Here is a 22,648-nt window from a genome sequence, read left to right as displayed (position 1 = left end):
CTGGAGCCGTCGATGCCGCAACCGAAGATACTTTCGAGGAGAAAGGCTCAGAGGTTAGTGGAAGAGCAGTACCAGGCTGAAGAGAGGTAGGAAGGAGAGGTGTATGATACAGAGGATGTGTTTGAGGACTGGTGTGAGGCAAGTGGCATTGAAACTTCCCCAGAGTGGGACTTTGTTTCTCAAAAGGTTTCCCCCTCTAAGGATGTTGCTCCATACCATACAGTTATTAGGAAGGCTGCGGAACTTTTGGACCTACAGCTTCCTGTAGCGGAGTATAAGCCTAATCTACTCACTGAAGTTCTTCACTCTCCATCTTCGGTTGTTGAGCCACTTTTACCATTTAATGATGCTCTGACTGAGCCAATACTTGAGGTGTGGTGCAATCCTTTTTCAGCTCCTGCAGTTTCGAGGACAGTCTCAAGAAGGTATAGACCTGCTCCTGGAGATCCGTTTTTTCTTTCCTCTCACCCCTCTCCTGAAAGTCTGGTGGTGCAGGCTTCTTGCTCAAGGCAGTCATCAGGGGCGTTTTCGCAGGCTCCTGCAGATAGAGATTCTAAGAAGTTGGAGCAATCTGTGAAAAAGTTCTTTTCTTCAGCCAGTATGGCACTAAAATCTACCAACGCCACTTGTCTCTTGGGCAGGTACATTCATGCTTTAATGGACTCTGCAAAACAGATTCTCCCTAAATTGTCGGAGGAGGACAAGGGGATTCTGAATGAGGTGTTGGTGGATGCTCAAGCGGCTGCTCGCCAGGTTATCCAGTCTGGTCTGGATACAACAGACTCTGTTGCTAGAATAATGGGCTTGTCTATTGCGACAAGGAGGCATGCATGGATAAAATCATCTAGGTTCTCTCCTGACGTGCAGGCTGCTCTTATTGATTTGCCATTTGATGGTTCCAAACTTTTTGGAGAAAAGGTGGACTCTGCCCTGCAGAGATTTAAGGACAGTAAGGCAACAGCGAGGTCTTTGGGTCTGCAGACTCAGTCGAGAGGCTATGGATATAACAGATACCGTGGCTTTGGGAAGATCTTCCTTTCGTGGGTCCAGACAGCCTCAGCAACAGCAGCAGAACCCCTTGTATAAGAAGTACAGGGGTAAAGGCAGAGGTCACCTTCGTGGAGCCGGACGATCCCTCTTCCTCCTCCTCTACTTCCCCAGCCCCTCCTGGTAATGCAGGAAAGCAGCCCTAGATCTGCCATCCTGGATCATGTGGGTCCTGTGGGAGGTCGGCTTACCCTTTTTCTACAAGATTGGAAATTAATCACTTCGGACCTTCAAGTTTTAGGTCTTGTGGAAAATGGGTACGTCCTCCCCTTCAGGGAATTCCCTCCAACTTACCCTCCTTGCCAGGGGTTTTGCACGGAGGATCATTTGCTTCTCCTTCAGAAAGAGGTTATCACCCTGTTACAAAAAGGTGCGATAGAGGTGGTTCCAGAGCAGGAAAGGGGTCAGGGGTGCTACTCCTGGTATTTGGAGAGATTCAAGATGCTCACCCTAGTGCAGGTTCTTCAGGCGCTGCAACAGGAGGACTGGATGGTGTCCATCGATTTGCAGGATGCGTATTTCCATATCCCAATCCTGAAGTCGGACAGGAAGTATCTCCGTTTTACGTTGGGTCGCAACACTACCAGTTTGCGGTCCTTCTGTTTGGTCTTACTACCACACTTCGAGTCTTCACCAAGGTGATGGCAGTGGTGGCTGCCCATCTCAGGAGGTCGGGGATTCCAGTTTTCACCTGCTTGGACGACAGGTTGTTGAAGGCAGAGTCTCCAGAGATGGCGATTCATCATCTGCAGGTTACAACCCAGCTGTTGTAGAAATTGGGTTTTTCGATAAATGTACCCAAGTCTCACCTGGTGCCCTCTCAGCGCAACCTGTTCATAGGGGCAGTACTGGATACCACTGTGTGTCGAGCATTCCCTCCTCCGCAAAGGATTCTCGACATTCAGGAAATGACTCCCTTGTTTTACAATGGAGCGGTTGTTCTGGTTCTGAAGGTCCTTCGCCTGCTCGGTCTGTTCGCTTCCTGCATTCTGTTGGTCAACCATGCACGCTGGCACATGAGGGCACTCCAGTGGTGCCTCCGCAGGCAGTGGTATCAACACAACGGAGATCTCCGGGAGTCAATCAGGATCTCCAGAGAAGCTGCAGCGGATCTGTCTTGGTGGAGCGTGGAGGGCAATCTGACTCAAGGAAAGCCCTTTTATCTTCCTCCATCTGTGGCCACAGTGATAACGGATGCCTCTACCCTAGGGTGGGGTGCTCATCTGGGGGATCTGGAGATCAAGGGTCTTTGGTCTCCAGAGAAAAGATTGTTTCGTATCAATCTTCTGGAATTGCAGGCTATACATTTGGAGCTCAAGGGCTTTCTCCCTTCCATTCAGTTGGTTCAAGTCCTGACGGACAACACTGCTGCGATGTGGTATGTCAACAAGCCGGGAGGAGTAGAGTCGTACCGTCTCTGCAGAGAGGCGTTGCGGCTCTGGTCCTGGGCTCAGGACCATCGGATTTGCTTGATTGCAAATCATCTGGCCGGGGTGTTAAAAGTGCATGCAGACAGTCTCAGTCTGCAGTTCTCCGCCGACCACGAGTGGAGGCTTCACCCGGAGGTAGTTGGACATGTCTTCCAGACGTGGGGAACTCGGGTGTACCTGTTTGCCACTCTCGAGAACGCGCACTGCCTGTCATTCTGCAGTCTCCAGTTTCCGACGCAGGGAGCGTTGGGGGTCGCGTTTCAGTTGAGTTCACAACTCCTTTACGCGTATCCTCCCATACCCTTGATTCCTCGGGTTCTGAGGAAGATTCGCCAAGACGGGGCCCAAGTTATATTGATTGCCCCGGACTGGCCAAGAAGGGTGTGGTACATGGACCTTTTTCACCTCTCGTCGCACCCTCCGCTCCGTCTCCCTCTCAGATGGAGGGGCAGGTTCTACACCCCCACCTCCAGAGCCTGCACCTTCATGCCTGGAGATTTAACGGGCAACCTGAATTCTTTTTCTCTCCCTCCTGACGTGGTGAATGTTATTTTATCGGCAAGGCGACACTCCACCAAGTCTATCTACTCCTACAGGTATTCGAAATTTGTTGGGTGGAGAGAAAGCTATTGAGCCTCTGAAAGCGCATCTTTCTGATGTTCTTTGTTTTTCACTTCATTTGGCTCAGCAGGGCTGTGCTGTGGCCACTGTTAAAGGATATTGGTCAGCTTTACTTTGTTGCCCGATCAGCCTTCTCTTTTTAAGTCTCCAATAGTCTTAAGATTCATTAAGGGGCTTACGAATAGGTTTCCGACCACTCCTTTTATTATGCCCCAGTGGATTTAAATCTGGTGTTGACTTTTTTAATGGGTTCTAGGTTTGAAAAACCATGCATAGTTGTCCGTTGGGACTATTAACATTTAAAACAGTCTTTCTAGTGGCTATCACTTCAGCTAGGAGGGTGAGTGAGCTTCAGGCTGTGAGTTCAAAGCCCCCTTTTCTGACCATACATGCTGAGAGGATGGTACTCAGGACCAGGGCTGCTTTTCTGCTCAAGGCGGTAACTCCCTTCCATCTAGGACAGTCCATTACCCTCCCTACTTTCTATCCTCCCCCTTCCAAGCAGGAAGAGAGGCTTCATCGTTTGGATCCAAAGAGGACGATTAGCTTCTATTTGGATAGGACAAAGGACTTTCGTCAAGATGATCAGCTCTTTGTTGGATATGCTGGTCGTATGAAGAGCAAGGTGATGCATAAGCGCACTTTATCCAGATGGATCATCTTGTGCATCAAGATATGCTACTCCCTGGCTGGTAAGGAGCCTCCTGTAGGCATTAGAGCTCATTCCACCAGGGCTAAGTCGTCTACTTCTGCCTTGTCCAGGGGTGTTCCTGTAGTGGACATTTGTAAAGCTGCGACTTGGGCCTCCCGCCACACTTTTGCGAAGCATTACTGCTTGGATTCCTGGGTGTGGTGGGACAGCCATTTCGTCCGCTCTGTTTTGTAAGATTTTTTGGTATAAAAGGGTGGACACCCTCCTCCTGGGGTTGGACTGCTGTGGGATTCTATTCATAAGGTGAGGAATCCACAGGCAGATGTATCCATCAGAAGAACAAGTTACTTACCTTAGGTAACGCTTTTTCTGGTGGATTCAGTATCTGCCTGTGGATTACTCACTGACCCACCCACCTCCCCGTTGTCCACCCTTATATACCTTAAAAGATGTGGTATTGGTTATTTGATGTTTTTAGGTACTCAAGACTTTATTACCTCTATTTGTCCATTATTGACTCGTTTTAAATGTGAGCTTTCTTGTTTCATTTTACACTGACTGTATTGGTGTGAATTCTGTGTACTATGTATGCATTGTTTCTATGGTCGGTCCGCCCGTTTTGCCTCGGTGGCACGGAAAAAATGGGTGGAACTGACGTCATCACGCCGACGTGGTCTTCTTATGGCTCTGGTGACATCATGCAGAGCTGCGTGCGGAGCCATGACGCTGACGACCTCGTCGGCGTGGAGAGCTAGGAAAAATTTCCGTGGAATGTTGGCGCAGGGGATAGTCATAAGGTGAGGAATCCACAGGCAGCTACTGTATCCACCAGAAAAAGCATTACCGAAGGTAAGTAACTTGTTCTTTTGGACATATATCTCATGAATGCGAGAATTGGATGGGCAGGAGGCGTTTGTGTTTCCTGATACACATGCTTTTTGCAGCTGTGACATTGTTCTGCCACAACTTTACTCAGGACAACACTCATCTTACTACTAAGAGAACTAATATAGATTGGCCTGTTTCCATCATGGATATGCTGCTAAATTAAATTAATCTTCTAAGTTTACTAAATCACAATGTGTATCCAAGTGGCTGTAAGATGAAGTGTCATCATATCGCGTCACAGTTCTTTCGTATCTCTGTGCTTAGGGCTAGAAGGCAGAAAGTGAAAATAGCAGATGGTTGGGCTCTGTAAAAACGACGGCAACTTTAATAAGAGAATTGATCACTTTCATGATAAGGGCCAGGTGATTAATAGAGGCCTGTGTCATCCAGGCCTTATCTGAGCCCAGATTTTCAGGTGAGAAATGAATCGCTTTGGAATTATATTTTCTAAGAAAAAAAGTTTACGTTCGCTTGTCGAAGATGGCTCTTCTCTCTTACTAAGCAAAGTCGTCTTGTTATGCCTTTGACTTGTCCGTGCTTCAAGTGGGGCTGCCAATGTTGAGACTGAAAGTTGGTCCAGGTGGCTCTGCATTTGGGCTCAATTACTAGACGTATCTTCCTGGTTAGTAACCGGCTTCTCACTCGAGCCCGTGGGATCTGAAACAGTATTGTTTTGATTGTTATTGTAAATGAGACAACATAACCCTTCGTGCCCGCTGTGCCCTTGTTAATAATCCCCAAGTTAGCGGCTGTGATCACTGGTGCCGCTGGGGCCGGTAGCAGCCACGGTATTTTTGTCCCACACCCGTGTGACTCATAATTACACTGATATTATTAAAGTGTTACACATGGCAATCTGAACCCTCGGCAGCGATGGGTGGGAAGCGGCTCATGCGGTGTTAACGCCCGACTCTGGCGGGGCCTAGGGGCCCGTGCTCCATGGGGCGGGGGCCCGTGCTCCATGGAAGGAGGGGAGTCTGCGGGGCCTCGGCCCTCCTCCTCGCGGGTGGAAGGGCGGCGGCTCCGCGGGGATCGGCAGCAGAGATCGGGCCAGCGCAGTCCCCGCCGCTGCCTCGCGCCCGAGGGCCGCGTCACAGCCCGGCGTCCGCGGGCTCAGACTCCCTACAGCCAATCAGAAACCGGAGCACTGCTAGGCCGCACTCGGATCGGCTGGGATCTCCCAGCGCACCAATCCTAGGCTTGCGTACACTTAGCAGCACCGCCCGGTCCCTGAGAACGGCCAGAATATGTTCAGCTGTCCTGGGATTGGTTGTTAGGCGACCCGGAAGTGCTAACAATACGGACAAATGACAACATCCGTTACATGTTTAGCAACGGGTGACGGATAAGAAGCTGAAATCACGGCCGGTCCCAGGAACGGGTGAGTAAAGAGGAGGGGGGGTAAAAGGGATGAGTAAAGAGGTAGAGGGGCGCTGGGTGGAGATACAGGTGAGTAAAGAGGTAGAGGGGCGCTGGGTGGAGATACAGGGGAGTAAAGAGGTAGAGGGGTGCTGGGTGGAGCTACAGGTGAGTAAAGAGGTAGAGAGGGACTGGGGCGGAGATACAGGTGAGTAAAGAGGTAGAGAGGGACTGGGGCGGAGATACAGGTGAGTAAAGAGGTAGAGAGGGACTGGGGCGAAGATACAGGTGAGTAAAGAGGTAGAGAGGGGCTGGGGCGGAGATACAGGTGAGTAAAGAGGTAGAGAGGGGCTGGGGCGGAGATACAGGTGAGTAAAGAGGTAGAGGGGCGCTGGGTGGAGATACAGGTGAGTAAAGAGGTAGAGGGGCGCTGGGTGGAGATACAGGTGAGTAAAGAGGTAGAGAGGGGCTGGGGCGGAGATACAGGTGAGTAAAGAGGTAGAGGGGCGCTGGGTGGAGATACAGGTGAGTAAAGAGGTAGAGGGGCGCTGGGTGGAGATACAGGGGAGTAAAGAGGTAGAGGGGTGCTGGGTGGAGCTACAGGTGAGTAAAGAGGTAGAGGGGGGCTGGGTGGAGATACAGGTGAGTAAAGAGGTAGAGGGGCGCTGGGTGGTGATACAGGTGAGTAAATAGGTAGAAAGGGGCTGGGGTGGAGATACAAATGAGTAAAGAGGTGGAGGGGCGCTGGGTGGAGATACAGCTGAGCAAAGAGGTAGAGAGGAGCGCTGGGTGGACATACAGGTGAGTAAAGAGGTAGAGGGGGGCGCTGGGTGGAGATGCAGGTGAGTTAAGAGGTAGAGGGGGGCTGGGTGGCGATATAGGTGAGTAAAGAGGTAGAGAGGGGCTGGGGTGGAGAAACAGGTGAGTAAAGAGGAGGAGAGGGGCTGGGGTGGAGAAACAGGTGAGTAAAGAGGTGGAGAGGGGCTGGGGTGGAGAAACAGGTGAGTAAAGAGGTGGAGATAAAGGTGAGTAAAGAGGTAGAGAGCGGCTGGGGTGGAGATACAGGTGAGTAAAGAGGTAGAGAGGGACTGGGGTGGAGATACAGGTGAGTAAAGAGGTAGAGAGGGACTGGGGTGGAGATACAGGTGAGTAAAGAGGTAGAGAGGGGCTGGGGCGGAGATACAGGTGAGTAAAGAGGTAGAGAGGGGCTGGGGCGGAGATACAGGTGAGTAAAGAGGTAGAGAGGGGCTGGGGCGGAGATACAGGTGAGTAAAGAGGTAGAGAGGGGCTGGGGTGGAGATACAGGTGAGTAAAGAGGTAGAGAGGGGCTGGGGCGGAGATACAGGTGAGTAAAGAGGTAGAGAGGGGCTGGGGCGGAGATACAGGTGAGTAAAGCGGTAGCGGGGTCGGGGAGGAGAAAGGGGTGAGTAAAGAGGTAGAGAGGGGCTGGGGCAGAGATACAGGCGAGTAAAGGAAAGAAGTGGCCAGGGTAGGTGCCAGGATTTTAGATTGCTTATGTGTGACATTTTTATAATTTCAGTGTAATTATGAGTGACACTTTCTCGCAAGCCAAAAATCAAGCAATGAAGACTAGGGAAACCTAGAAATATCAGAAATGACATGCATTTGAGCAACGAGAAACTCTAAGATCTTTAAAACTGTGCAAAGCTCCAGATATGGAAGAGCACTAACGGGAGTCCGAGGTCTCCATGTGGGCCTGATTATAACAAAATTGAAACGGGATGTGAGAGACGCCCCAGCGCAGATCTCAGCTGCCTCAGCCTGCTAATAAAGTATGATAATACTAGTCGCAACAGCTAACAGACTTGCAGACTCAGAGCACTATTAAAGCACCAGGCAAGCCTCAGATGAGTGAGAGTCTGCACACAAAAGTAAATTCAACTGCGAATACAGACTGACTCAGTGCAGCTGACCAGCTAACCGCAGCACCGGACAAGGCGCGCCTCGGGGGAGAGGCAGACTTAGGGGCTGCATACACAAAAGTAAATTTAGGAAAAGATACCAGTGACTTGACAGTGAGACTTACTAGTCTGTTTCTTCTAGTGAGCACAATGAATGAGCCAGCCACAACAACTTCCCCTGGGCCGGCAGTGCACCGACCGCGTGTGGTCCATAATTCTCGACTTGCACAACATGCATTCATGATAGTGTACTGCCCGACTGCAATGCACTCCTGCTAGGCTGAGGCACAATTGTGGCGGTGGGTGGGTCCAAAAGGAGTACCATTTATGCAGCGCAGCACAACGTGGTAGGAGCAGTGGCGGGAGCTGTGCTGTTTGAAACTTAAATTGTGCACTGCAGCGTCCGGCCTATAGATGTCTCTGTGACATGAGTGTCTGTCCTCATTGTCTTGTTGTGCAATCCAGACTTTTGGGTGAATGGGTTACATTTTAGCCAAAGCCCCCAAGCCTACTGCAAGCAGCACGGACTGGCCGCTGCCACTAGCTTTCGCAGTGTCACACTGGTGCTAATTAGAGTGCTCCAGCCTGATAGCTGATGAGGTGCTATAAATGAATGACTTTGCATTTTAGTGTGGTGTTGCGTACCACCACACTGAAATGTGTTAGTCTAACGCCTGATCCATGGTACTTGGCAGGTCTGGTCACTAACCCCATACATGCCAATTGACCCAAGTCAGACGGGAGACTCCTAATTTTCGAAGCCAAAAATCGCTTTATTTTGTCTGTCTCCCACCTGAAATTGGCTCTCCTTCAATAGAAGGCAATGGAAGAAATACATTCTCCCGATTATTGTATATTTTTTAATCTCCCACTTTCCTCTTCTAAAATTCTGTAATTTATGCTAACCTATTACCCTTAATGTCCCGGCTGATACAAAAATTTGCCAAAAGTTGCAATTGTTCCCCAGTATCTGTGCATACTTTTAATAGCGGTTATAAAAAGAAGGAACTTTAAAATGTATTGTAGAGCTGACTTAAAAAAAAAAAGTGTTAATATTAGTTTATTAGTCAATTAAAACCATAAACCAGATCACCCAGTTAAAAAAATACATAACGAATGAAAAGTAAAATAGATAAAAAGCGGGTATGTCATACAACTTGTACAACCTCGACTCTTCACGCTACATACCCTTTGCTTTCTTCAACTTTCCTTCCTAGAGATTTTAGTCGGGATACCAAACACTAATTTATATTAGATAAAAAGTGACTAAACAGGAATCGATCGTTACCCTGATGTCTAAAAATGCAAGCTTTCCACACCGATAAACAAAATTTCCCTTAAGTAAATTAATATATGTAGTTAAAATGCCTATAAGTGGGACTAAGGGAAATATGAATACGGTGCCAGATGGACTGTGAGACCCACTATTAAAAGCAATTACGCAAGAATTCACATCATTAAAAATACAGAAATAGATAAAGTAGTTATCTGAGTCTAACGGGATAGGGAACTACTAGTTTCAGTCCCTAGCAGCCCGTCCTTCACAGTTTCTGTGCATGCTAGGTTAACATCAAAGGTTTCCGAGTTATTACAATTTAGAAATACATTCAGGGACCCCCTCTAGATTACACATTGCGTATCCTATTAGCTGATCATTTTCTTAAAACCGATCAATAACTAAGTCAGTCTAATGTTCAGCATGGTGTTGTTTGGGTCCATGGACTCCACCAGTGCATGCCTGCAGGACCTAATTCCCTGTTCAAGGGAACTCCCACCTTAACCCCTTCGCCGCGGCGGAATTCCCGCCGCGGCGCGGGGGGGCAGCGCGGTGTCGCTGTGCTCATGACGGAGCCGCTCCGTCATGAGCCACGGTTGAGCTGTGCTCATGACGGAACGGTTCCGTCATGACTCCGCCCAGTTGCGTTGTCCCCCCGCACAGGCGGGGAAACAGCGCCACGTGGGCGGAGCGGCCGCCAACGGTCGTGGCATGACGGAACCGTTCCGTCATGAGCACACGGCAACCGTGGCTCATGACGGAACGGTTCCATCATGAGCGGGGAAGGGGTTAATAGAACTCTTCGTTGAACCATCAAAGCAGGACAAACGCAAACAATGTGAAGCAGAGATTCAGGCCCCTGGTGGCATAGAAAGCAGGACCGGTCTTCACTTTGACCGGACATCCTCCATTTTGGCATGAGGTCTAGCGTGGGTATTTCTCCAAATCTTAGGGCCAAAAACGACTGTTTGATCTTACGGTGGTAAGGTGCAGCTGACTTAATCATCCCTGACTGATAATTAAAGTAAACAAAGAAAAAAGGGCCTTGTTAAAATGAATACAGATGAGTATATGTAAATTGATATTTAAGTATCATGTACAGGTCTTTGCAGAATCTTTAAAGCATGATCATATCACCAGTATTTGTCCCAAGTAAAGGTGGCAACTCTAATCTCTGCCTTAAAGCACAACACACTTGATATTGATGTAGCACACTGTAGGACCATTACTCCGACTGCCGCTACTACTACAGTAACAAACCAATATGGAACCCAGTTGAGGATTAATCCAAAATAGCTCTTTACATGACTTGTTTGCCACTAGGTGACTACCAATAGGAACAGTATTATATACTAACTAACTGAGGATCGACCACAAGTGCTGGCATACACACTTACTCACAAATGTAGACTCCAGACTGTGTTCTCGATGGTGGTGCCGATTGCTGGTGGTGTAACGATGTCCAGTGCGCAGTTCGAAGCCCAGATGACAGTCCTTCACATTCCTGGATGGAAAGTCACATCGCTGGCTGATTTGCAATGCAGTGAGTTCAGCAGGTTGATTTGGTTAGCGTGCCGCACAGGTGCTTTCCTGGGACACAAGTCTGTATGCCCTCCCTCCTAATACATGTAGATGGTTGAAGTGAACATGATTCTTTTTATTCTGGTTCAAACCTCTTCTCATAAGGAAAAGAGAGAGAGACCCCCTATTACTATCCAGGGAAATTAGGTACTTTTAACAAGTGAGTAAAGGTAATCCCTAGACAACACAATCTATATACACAATAATCAATTATTACAATATGCCTTCTACAAGTTTGAAGCACCACAACAGTTCGTCAAATCACTGACTGTAAATTTCTTCATTCAATTTATATAGTCAAAATGATTTAATTAAAAATATATTTCATGGTTAAAAACATCAAATGTCACATTTATAATCACAAGCAAATAATTAAAAAATTGTTCATACAGTGCAGAAAATGATAAAAAATGAAAATTGCTCGATCCCAATTGTAAATACCATTATGAACCAGCATAACAGAGAAAACAACATGTATGAGACAACACAATTTGTCATACACTATTGCACATTTTATAGAACGTTATCTTTAGTACATAGCTTGGGACACATTCATCAATGCTGCATCTACAAGTCTATGTCGGTTCTTAAATTGTGCCTACAGATGCGTCGACGCGTTGCGATGGATTGGCTTATAATTCCATCTTTATCAAGACAAGTATTAGGGTTTTCTCAGATGGCATTTCTGGTTTCACTCTCCTCAATCGTGAAGTTTATATGTTTTTAATCCACTTCGTATTATTCTGGTTTCCATACATATGGGCTCCTCAATTATATATCCTTCAATTTTTTATAATTATATTTGTCCATGCGGCTTTCGTTATATGTCTGAAGCCTTCTCACACGGTCTGTGACCGAATCATTTTAGTCGTTCTGGTATCAAGACTGCGTATCCTTCTGGTCTTATTTTTCCTTTTCATGCACCACCGTGTTTAACTGTCCAGATTTCATACTACGGCGGAAAGTAGAGGTTCGCACAACTCTCTCGTTACCTGCGGCGCCTTAATTATGTGGCGTTCTGCCGTGAATTTGATTTATCTTCTTGGGAATCTGCCTTTGTCTGGGGCCTGCTGAGGAAGGCAGCCCAGGCCTGGTCAGGACTTTACAAAACATAGTCTTACCAGCGTCAGTAAGCACGACCGCTTCCGATGGTCGCATGTGGTCGGATGAGGCAATAAACTGCCGCCCACTACCTCTCTGATCTGTCAGTCACTGAGGCCCTGCTTAATCACAGAGGGGCAGATGCCTTAGCACAACCGGCAAAACAGGTGCATCCGGATTTATAGGAGGGGCTAGACTGCTGTAACTGCCAGCAGGTCCAGATTGCTTTGTTTTCATCACAAGCGCCTGCACTCGACAAAGACCACGTTGTACACTCGCTGCTGGGATCATCTGCCTTGAATGGGGGGTTTTAATTACTTTGCTTGGCCCATGGCACAGAGCATAACTTCATTTAATCTATGGAAAATTATTAAATTAAGATTGAGGCAGCAACTTCTGTGATAAGAGTACGCAGCTGGCAGCGCACAGCGTTTTCTACTTTAAATGCATTACAGCTTCCTCTAGTACAAGCATTCTCCTTGGGTTGATCCCTGGGTCATAATGAAGCTTGACTAATGCATTTTAGTGCAGTGATGCGGACACCAGTATTAAAACGTGTTCGTCTTAGCCCTGATGCTTGGTACTTGGCAGGGCTGAAAGAGGGAGAGATGGGAGAAGGTCTTGGGTCAAAGTAAGGTGAATCATAACTAACTAGCCCAAGGCAAACCAGGAATCAAAGACAATTAGCACTTCACTTCACAGGAAAACTAAATCTTAGTCGCCAAACCAAAAACAGGAAATCCAAAGCAAGGCCAAAAACAGATTCCGAGTCAGCTATGCCAAATCATTTGATGGTGACTGCATCAATGTAAAAAAAACAGTAGCCTAGATAAAATGCCAAGATCTGTCCAAAAACAAATACAGCAGTCAGTACCTGATACATCGGGCGATGATTAAGGAAACTGATAATCGAGTACATGAGTCATACACTCATTGTGCACCCCATGTCCAGCAAAGACTAAGAAACTGCTCGAGAGGCAACAGGAATACACATTGACCTCCATAGTTTTTACATCTAAAACATCTGTGAAGAAATAGTCCAGCACAGGGAGGAATGTTCAGAAAAGAGACCGGATGTCCGAGCAAACCACCCATGAGGGGAGTCACTTCCTAATAATAAGTTGTGGCAGGTGTCTGGGATCTGATAGATGAGAGGATATCAACATAAAGAAAGGACTGGTATTGTGTGCTGTGAGGTGTTGGAGAAGAGTAAGGGGAGAAGGCCCTAAAAGATCATTGCATGGATGGAGACTGTCAGATTACAGAACTCTATTATATACTTCCTTCTGATAGTAGGCAGTGTTTCTGTGTTTGTACTAGGCAGAAGAATGGGAGAGTGGACGTGAATCGTCTGATTAGAGCACCTGTGCCCCACGCTTAATTCCTAGCAAGCTTACTCAACCTTTTCCCATGTCAATGTCAATATGCATACCATCTAGATTGACAAAAAAGCCATTTATTTGGAAATGTCAGTCGCATTCAGTACAGGTCTCAAAAAATCTACTCACCCACTCGCAATTGCGAGTAAAATGTTATCAGGTCGAGCTCCTTTTTTAGCACCTATTAGTCCCATCTGGTGAGTAAACTTAAGCTGAAAAGGAACAGGTGTTCTGTTCATTCAGAAAGTGAATGAGCAATAAAGATGCCATTAAATCCTGTTTTTATCTTGACACATTTGTTGTCTTGAAGGAGAGAGGTCAAATGACAGTTTGTCTTTTAACTTTTTGCTGCTTGGAAAAAAGAAGTTTATTTTTCTCTCTCTTACAAGAGTTAGAGGTTTTTGTCAAGTTAGCTGTCTGAAGATGTCAGTTATTTTGCTCTAATACAAAACATTTAAATAAATAGCCTGTAAATTAATATTACAAATATTTCAAAGTATATCTGGAATTACAAAAGCAATTTTTTTGTAATTAAGAAGTGTGATGCAAACAAAGAATTAAATGGGAGCAAAACAAACTCAAACCACTTTACTTGGTGATGTGCAAATGATACATATTTGCAGAAACTCTATTTCCAAACTTATTGTTTGTACACTATGGCCATGATTCTGATGCGGTTAGGAAGGCCTCCTAATGTCATTTGCTCCTTCCCAATCGGATCAGGAACATGTCTTTCTGACCGACTCAAAAAGGTTTCTGACTGACTGAGTTTGATGCGAGTTAGGTGTTAGGAATATCCCAACACCAACCCAGCGGTATTTGGAGCCATACGGAGCAGAATTGTACATCTTCACGGGCTGCGTTTCCCAACGACCGAGTACGATGCTGGATTTGGACAGCCTTTCAAAATTGTGCCATATGACTCTAATCGGTAGGCAAAATAAGACTTTGTGGGCCCCCCTGCACCAAGAGCCTTCCCAGTTGGGCCCGTGGCGGTACACATGGGTCCCCTCTTACCAGCCATGCACAGTGCGACAGGCACAGGGGGTGCCCGCCACAGGGTCCCCGATTTTCCCCAGCCACCCCTTTCTTCAATTGCAGCCTATGCATTCCGTCGGAACCAAGGCTCCCATTGAAGTCAATAGGAGTAAAACCAAATCGTATCTGGAAGCATCCGGATCCACCGATTCGGTTGGATACCATTCCCAAACCCATTCGGTCGGGAAGCTTTCCAAACTGCATCAGAATCGGGGATTGTAAAATCTGCTGATTGCAAATGACAGTGTGCTATCACTTCATGCTTTAGTTATGTATTTATTAAAAGTGATAGTTTTTAAACATGGTTTGAGAAACAATCCGGCCCCTGCGCTGATGAAAATGCTGTTAATGAACTAAGAGGCAAGCCAGGGGTCATGTGTATCCTATATGTGGCTAGATTTGTATTCTATTTGAAAAATAAGTTTAGTCTATTAAAACAAACCAAATAGTTTTTTGTATAGCAACATGCTGAACTCGCACATTTTGAAGGTGCTCTAATATGGTATAATGAAGAAAATGGCAGCTCAATAATTTAAATTATTTGCCCACAAACGCACCTTTTCCAGAGATATACATTTTTTTGTTGCAACCCCTGTAGATGTTAGGTTAACATGCCCTTTTCTTGTAATAGATAATGTTTGAAGTGTATACCTTTAGTAGGAATCATGTTATTCCATGTTAAAGTCTTTTTTTTCTGTCAACTGTTTCTTTTCAGAATGAAGATGATTCCTTGAAACTTGATGTTGCTCTTTGAGTGTGTTTTGTGGCCCCTGGGCACAAATGAAACAAAGCATTAAATGGTTGTGCATAGGGGTCCATGACGCTGCATTTTTATTGACTTCACCTACAAGGACTGTGTCTGTGCTCTTCATGCCCCAGAGTTTAAGCATCACCTTGTTTTCATGCATCTGGATGATGAAGGTTATGGTCCCACTGTCCACTTTCTGAAGATTTATAGTGCAAGTTTCCACATGTTGAGGAATTGAAGTGGAGACATTCAAGTACTGACAAACGGTGGACTACACTGTAAAGATGAACATTTTAATTGCCAAGTTGCTGTGCCTTTTCGGCATGCTCTTTCTGATGATGCTTGCATCCCTGCTACCTGTTAAGATTATAAAGGATGACTACGAGAAGCCTTTTCGCTCTGGGCGAACTCTCACCCTCTGCAATTCCTTTGCAGGAGGGGTTTTTCTGGCCACCTGCTTTAATGCTTTGCTGCCTGCAGTTCGCGATAAGGTTGGTGAAAAGCGCGTCTGCTGTTTCTCATATATGTGCCTATGTTGTTAGGCTATTTTATTTTCCTCTGTTGATGTTAAGTGAAATGGTACTTGCTTTTTGCTGTGCTGTCTGTATCTGTTAGATTTCATGACTGCCAAGCGATACTCAAAAGTTCTAGAGGACATGGCTGTGGTCCCGCAGTGGTTTATAGATTCATGAATAATATGTCACCAGTTAAAACTCAAGCACTTTTTTAATCTGGAGCACAAATGGCAAATGAACCCGCCCCCCCCCCCCCCCCCCCCCCCCCCAAAGTGAGCAATCCCGCAAGCCACCATTGTATGTGTTGGACTCAACCGTCATTTAGTTAATGATTGATTTGTGGCTTTTAAATGGTGGAACAAAATCCAGGGGTAAGTGGAGGCACTACAACAAATGTCTCCCTGCAATGCACAGAGGTTGGGGACCTAGGGGATGTGCAGAACACAAGGCTGTTGGCAGCGGGTTGTATGAAACACCTTGTTGCAACCCAGGCCAGTGCACAGCTGAATGGAGTTAGCTAATAGGGGTTGGTGCCAGCCCCCTCAGCCAACAGCTGATGTGGTTGGTCAAAGGCAGTGAGCAGTGGGGGTTGGCTGCAGGCCATGCCCTATGGTCCAAACGTGCTAGACAGTGCTGGGGTTAGAAATTAACATCATAAAAAAAAAAATCACTGAAAAAAAGTTATGGTTCTGAGTTAAATATGAAAGCACAACTAAACTTGCCAGTTATGGTTACGAACACGTGCCAAAATTCATGCCACCCACCATGATCAAAGACGAGTCTGTCAGCAACAGACTATTTGCAGAACATAGATCTGCAGAAGTTGAAAAGACCGAGATCTCATCAGTCATCCTCTACTCCCTTCCACGTTGTGTGCGGGGTTTCAGGACCAAAACCACGAGCAGAGGAGTAGACTAACGTACGACTCTAAAAACACAGAGGAGCTGCTTCTGCAAAGCCTTCCTTGCTAGGAGCGCCAGACTCCATAACTCACTTACCCGATCCCATCTCCTGGCAGTAATCGCACTCCTTTACATAGGGATGTCTTAATGTATTTAATGCTACATTAAAGGAGGGTGTTCGCTACCTCTGTACGGCATAGCTGTAATGAGTCAAGAGGGCCTAGAATGAGTGCACACGTGAATGTCAGTCATTGAGTTGTGTTTTTAATTATTTATAGGGACTGCTTAATAGTTAGGACCATGGTAACAGTGAGCACTGCTTGCCAGTTGTTGAGCTTTGAAAAAGGGGGCTAGAAAAAGAAGAGCTTGGCTCTGCTTCCTGTGCAGAGGGGACCGTTCATTACAGACTGCACAGAGTCAAGGTTCTGGTGATTAGATTTTCTGTGGAAGTCTCCGCAAGGCCTGTTTTTGAACAAATAAAATTTAAACCCCTCAGCAGCTACAGACCCATCTTGCTCCTGCCCTTTCCCATCTAAAGTCACAAAGAAAGCCATTAATATCCAACTTTCAGACCACCTAGGACATTACCTCCTAGACAGCTCTCAATCGGGCTTTCACACCAACCACAGCGCAGAGACCATCCTCATTGTGGTCACCAATGATGAAAGACGCATCATCGACTGAGGAGAAACGGCCCAATCATCCTCCTTAACCTCTCTGCAGCTTTCAATATGGTCTCCCACAAGTCACTCATCAGAAAGATTCAGCACCTCTGTATCTGTGGACCGGCTCTCCAGTAGATATCCTCTTTCCTCACGGATAGAACTCAACGAGTTAACTCCCCTCCCCCCACACACACCTCAGCCCAAGAAACTCATCTGCGGAGTCCCTCAAGGATCGTCACTCAGCCCAACTCTCTTCAACATCTACATGAGGCCCCCCGCAGACGCAGTCAGAGCCCACAGCATCAACATAGTACTCTACGGCGATGACACACAGCTCATCCCTTCCAGATTCAGGCAGCACTGCCAAAGCAAACTTAGCCAACTGCATAAGCAACATCGCTGCTTGCATGAAAAACTGCTTCCACCTCAACACAAACAAAACCGAAGTCCTAATCTTTAGCAACAACCACTCCCTAGGACTCCTCTTGGTGGCCCTTTAAACTTGGCCCCCCACTCACCCCTGCGGATCATGCTAAGAACCTCTGGATAATACTCAACACCAACCCCTCCATGGGCAGACAGATCAACACCATCTCCTCATCATGCTTTCACATCTTGCGAATGCTACGCATGTTTTACAAGTTGATCCCACTGAACACCAGACGAACTGTCCCCCATGTTCTTATCACAAGTGGACTTGATTACGGAAACAACCTTTACATCGAAGTCTTGGCCCATCTACTAATCCACCAGACTCCTCCTGAACATCCTATGAAATAACCACATCTCTCCACACCTTACCAATCTCCACGGGCTCACAGTCCAGGAAAGATGCAAATTCAAATACTCGCCCACACCTACAAAGCTGTCCACAACACAGGTCCAGCTTACCTCAACCACCGCCTCAACTTCTACCATCCCACCAGACACCTTTGATCTACGTCCCAGGCAAGAGCCCACCTCCGTCGCCGCATCAAGAAGACCAGACGCGGAGGATGCTCCTTCTCAGACCTTGCAGCCAAGACCTGGAGCGATCTCCCCAAACATTTCAGAACCTCCCTCATGGACATATGAAGGAACCTACTTAGCACCTGGGTACCCTCACAGGTGATTAGACACTACAAATTAACATAATACCTTCCAATGCGCTGTATTTTTACCACCTGTCCATACTGCGGGCCCTTAACGAGACACTGCGACCAGGCTAGGTATCATCTTTTGGAATGTTTCAGGTGTGGAGGATGGTCTTGCTGTAGCTGTGGCTTCTATGGCCAGACGTTGGTTCAGGCAGCATTCCGTCTGCTTCAGACGGATCTCCTCCCATTCCTGCATGTTGTGACCCTCATCCTCTTTGTAGGTGCTGTGCTGGAGCTCCTCAGAGATCATTCCACCCTACACCACACCCCTCTCCACGGGAATGCATATGTAAAGAGGAATTGTAAGAGTTTTTGCTTCTTAATTGGTTTGTCCTGCGGGTATTCTGTGTTTGATTTAAATCGAAATACACATATTGTACTTTGAAATTCATTAACGATGCCTTTGGGCACACAAATTCTGGGTTTTAATTCAGCAAGGATGGCAGTGATCCCAGATAGCACTGGTTTGAAATCAATAAAGCTGTTCATGGTCACAAATACAATGTTTGTGTTCAGTGAGGATGCCCACAAGGGAGGAGGAAGGTTACATTCAGTACTTTGGCTGTAGGAGGGGAAGCTCGGGGGTGATGGGCAATGCTTTTATGAAGGGGTATGATGGGTATCTGCCGTGCCTCTAGAAGAGTAGTGGCTCTGTTTAGCAATGGGCGAGGGAATGGCTCTGTTTTTTGTGTGAAATGCATCTGTTGTGCCTGTGGAATGACATGGAGTATGCTTTAATAAAGAAGGGGTTGACTGTGCCTGTAGGTGGCTGTCTGCTATGCCTGTAGCACGAGCCACTGTTTGTGAACAGTTGTGTCCCCAGCTCATCCTTCTGTTCTTGTGGAATGGGTAGCTGCAGTGTCTGAGGGATGTTTGCCAGCTGTGTAGTTAAAGGTGTGCTGCTGTACCTTTATAATGGGTTTTTGCCGTACATGGAGAAGCAAGCAGCTGTCTCTAGGGTACGTAGAGGCTTCAATGTGCCTGTCCTAGTGTTCTGCTGTCCATTGATGCATCTGTGTTTTTGTTCTCATTCCAGCTCACGCAGCTGTTGCTTGACAGTAACATCACTACAAACTACCCCCTTGCTGAGACCATCATGCTGGTGGGCTTCTTCCTGACAGTCTTTGTGGAGCAGGCTGTTCTCGCCTTCCGGAAAGAGAAGCCTTCCTTCATTGACTTGGAGACTTTTAATGCTGGGTCAGACATTGGCAGTGACACTGAATACGAAAGCCCCTTTATCGCTTCAACTCGAGGCCACAACTTGTACGACACTGGTCGTGGCCACCATTCTCACAATCACAACCTGAACATCCAGGAGTTGAGCCGATCCAGTCCGCTGCGTCTCATCAGTTTGGTCTTTGCCCTATCTGCACACTCCATCTTTGAAGGTCTTGCACTTGGACTGCAGGAAGACGGGACAAAATTGCTAAGTCTCTTCATCGGAGTGGCTGTGCATGAGGTGCTTGTGGCCATGGCTCTAGGCATCAGCATGGCAAAAGCATCCCTGTCCCTGAAGGAAGCAGTCAAGTTTGCTATCCTGGTGAGCCTGATGATACCTCTGGGCATTGGTATTGGGATTGGCATTGATAGTGCCCAGAACGTGGCTAGCAATGTGGCCTCGGTTCTACTGCAGGGCATTGCTGCTGGCACCTTCCTCTTCATCACCTTCTTTGAGATCCTCGTGCGCGAGCTGGATGATAAAAGAGACCGTCTTCTTAAAGTTTTTTTCTTAGTGCTCGGGTATGCGATCCTTGCCAGCATCTTGGCAGGCCTGCTTTTTTTAAAGTATTAAATCTGGAAACTAAGCCAACAAATGTTTCTATTCCACTGGAAAAGATTGCCGTTTTGTGGCAGCTTATGTTGTCCATTCCTGCTGTAAGTGATGCAGATGGGTTCCTTATTGACCCCCACCATCCTAGTAGAAGACCACTGGTCTGTTCGAGGATTGAATGGGAGAGAGAAGTTTGATTATACTGTAAATAATGTTACTGTAAGTCTTGGTACTGGTTGAAAATGCCCTCTTTGTGGACTCTACATGGAATGTTTACCTTGTGTATCTTCCTCAGACTCTACCCCTCGTCTGGCGACCCAGAGCTTTTGTGCTCTTTTGTTTTGCACATGTGATGGCTTCTGCATTTGAAAAGAGGGCACAGTGAAGATCCATGGACGGTCTTGGAGCAGGGTTGTTTCAGTGAGGACCCTTCCTGCACTCGTTTGGCATAACTACAAGAGGGGTCATGCATTTTTTGCACTGATGGCATACATGTGGCCAAATACACAGTTGTTGAGTGTTGTAATTTAGGCTGAAAATGTTGAGCATGTTCGACTCCTTTTAACTTGTAGTGACTGGAACATAGACCCACAATAGTCTATTCATACAAAGCAGAACACGGAGGGTACTTATTCATCCTGGCCCCAACCACTCTTCCCACAAGCCCAGAGTAGTGGCACATCTGCACTTCGACTGGAGCTCTACTTTAATAAAACAAACCGCTGAGGATCTAGGCCCCATCATTGGGCCCAGTTAACTAGTGTGTGGCCCTCACTGCGTCACGGGGGCTTACTGATTTACTTAACACAGTGATATTTTGTAATTTCCAAGCACAATGTTTGTGAAAGTGAGCTAAAAAAAATCACGAGCAATGAAGTTTAAAGTACTGCCTCCTACATTTTTGTGTTTATAACGTCCTATGGACTGGTTTGTTGGGTTGGCGATTGATAAGCACGATATGAACTTTTTATTCCAAATTCTATGAGTCTGCAGGAATGTGGGGGCACCTTTTGGGGTGTTGTGACAAAAAATTGAGGCAATTGTGGTCTTCCTCATTAGTCGGAGGCCAGAGGGTGTCTCCTTTTTTTACTGGTAGAACTGTGAGGTCATGAGTTCCTTCTTTCCCAGTTTCCGCACATCTCTCAGTGGTGGTCTTAAAAACATATCATGTTTGTTTCTATTTTATCTTCAAGTCCAAAATGTAGATAAGACAACATGTAAATAAAAAAAATTCTGTGAAGAGATGTTGACTTCATGCGAGCCACTGCACCTGCTGAATTAACCTCTGTATGAATATTGCTTGTGTTGTGCGGAGGTGCTTTTGGGAGCACCAATGAGGGAGCTCTTGCTGTCTCCTCATTGGAGCCAGACACAGCCTTGCAGTGCAGCATTGCATTTTCCCTTTTATTAAATTATCATTTTGTGATTATATTTTAGGATTTCAAGGGGTTTTCACCATCTGTGCCATAAAAGTACAATGCTTCCCTCCGTAAGAAAGGGGTACATCCTTAGCAATGGAATTTCAGCGATCAGCTGTTGTATGACCTGTGTCTCGAAGATGAGCATCCAGACCCTTTCTTGGAACTCAGGCTCTTCTTCGTAACTACTGCACCCACTTATGAGCAGTTGATGGATTATCAGCATTTTAGTATATACCGCTCCTTCAGCCCAGGGTCTATCTCCCTCTAGTTTCTGCCTCATGGTCAAGAGTGGGATCTCCTGACTCGGTTTCTTATTGAGCAGATGGTCCACATTCCTTTGTCTTGATCAGCAGCGCAAGTCCGTATTTCGTCTTTGACGTCAGTAGGGGTTTGAAAGTCGTCCAACTTCTACATCCTTGTTAGCTGAGGAACAGCAGGCCCCCATTTCTTTCTTATGTTTAGCACCTCCTGTAGTTTCTGTATTTTGGTTGGCAAAGTGTTTGCAGTCCTATAGCTTTTTACCTCATATTCAGCAGAGGGACGATTGTCCTCTATTTTGACCCTCTTGTTTAGCAAAGGGTTCTGAAACAACCGATCTTAATTCATTAGGAATTTGTAGATGGCTTTGATACCTAGTTATATCCTGTTTATTTCCAGCATCCCAGCCTACTGCTTTGACCCTGCTAAAAAGAGAAGATTTGTAGGGTACAGTTAACTTACGTGAAATTGAAAACTTCCCCCCACACACACTTTATCGTTCTGGGACACTTAAAAACATGTTCAAATAAAAAAAACTGATTACCAATTGAGCACCATCAATCAATCAATCATATCCAATATAGCTGGTGCATGACAGTGGGATTGTTTTTCCTATACTTGTGGCCACTTCACCCCACCTGGACACCACCTCCCCACACTGACTCTTATATGACCTTGGCCGTTCACTCTCTTTAAGAAATTAACCTCGCCAAATAGGGGTTACAGATAGCCGAGTTAAATGATTCCTGAGTTTTCAGTAAAGGTTTGCTAGTGGTGATGGGTCTTCTTCATGAAGCACTTGGTCTTGTTGCATACCTAAGTTCATGGGAAGGCTTTCCATAAAAGGATTGATCCAAAAGGAAAGAAAAACACGCTCTTGCAGGTGAATAATGGTGTTAGTCTGCACAACCTTTCCTGTCATAATAGATGATAGACGG

General features: G+C 46.4%; 1 protein-coding gene across 1 annotated transcript; it reads left to right on the top strand.

Annotated features, from left to right (window-relative positions):
* The first annotated feature begins 5,882 nt into the window (after positions 1–5,882).
* Positions 5,883–21,273, top strand: SLC39A3 (solute carrier family 39 member 3). The gene is made up of 3 exons (XM_085638415.1): positions 5,883–6,019; positions 15,010–15,533; positions 19,297–21,273. The coding sequence occupies exons 2-3, from the start codon at positions 15,327–15,329 to the stop codon at positions 20,050–20,052; spliced, it is 963 nt and encodes a 320-aa protein (XP_085494541.1). The 5' UTR covers positions 5,883–6,019; positions 15,010–15,326; the 3' UTR covers positions 20,053–21,273.
* Positions 21,274–22,648: the final 1,375 nt, after the last annotated feature.

This window comes from Triturus cristatus, chromosome 12, assembly GCF_964204655.1.
Source record: "Triturus cristatus chromosome 12, aTriCri1.1, whole genome shotgun sequence".
In the NCBI taxonomy this organism is placed as follows: domain Eukaryota; kingdom Metazoa; phylum Chordata; class Amphibia; order Caudata; family Salamandridae; genus Triturus; species Triturus cristatus.
The sequence above is the reverse complement of the archived record's forward strand: the minus strand, read 5'-3'. Positions and strand labels throughout refer to the sequence as shown.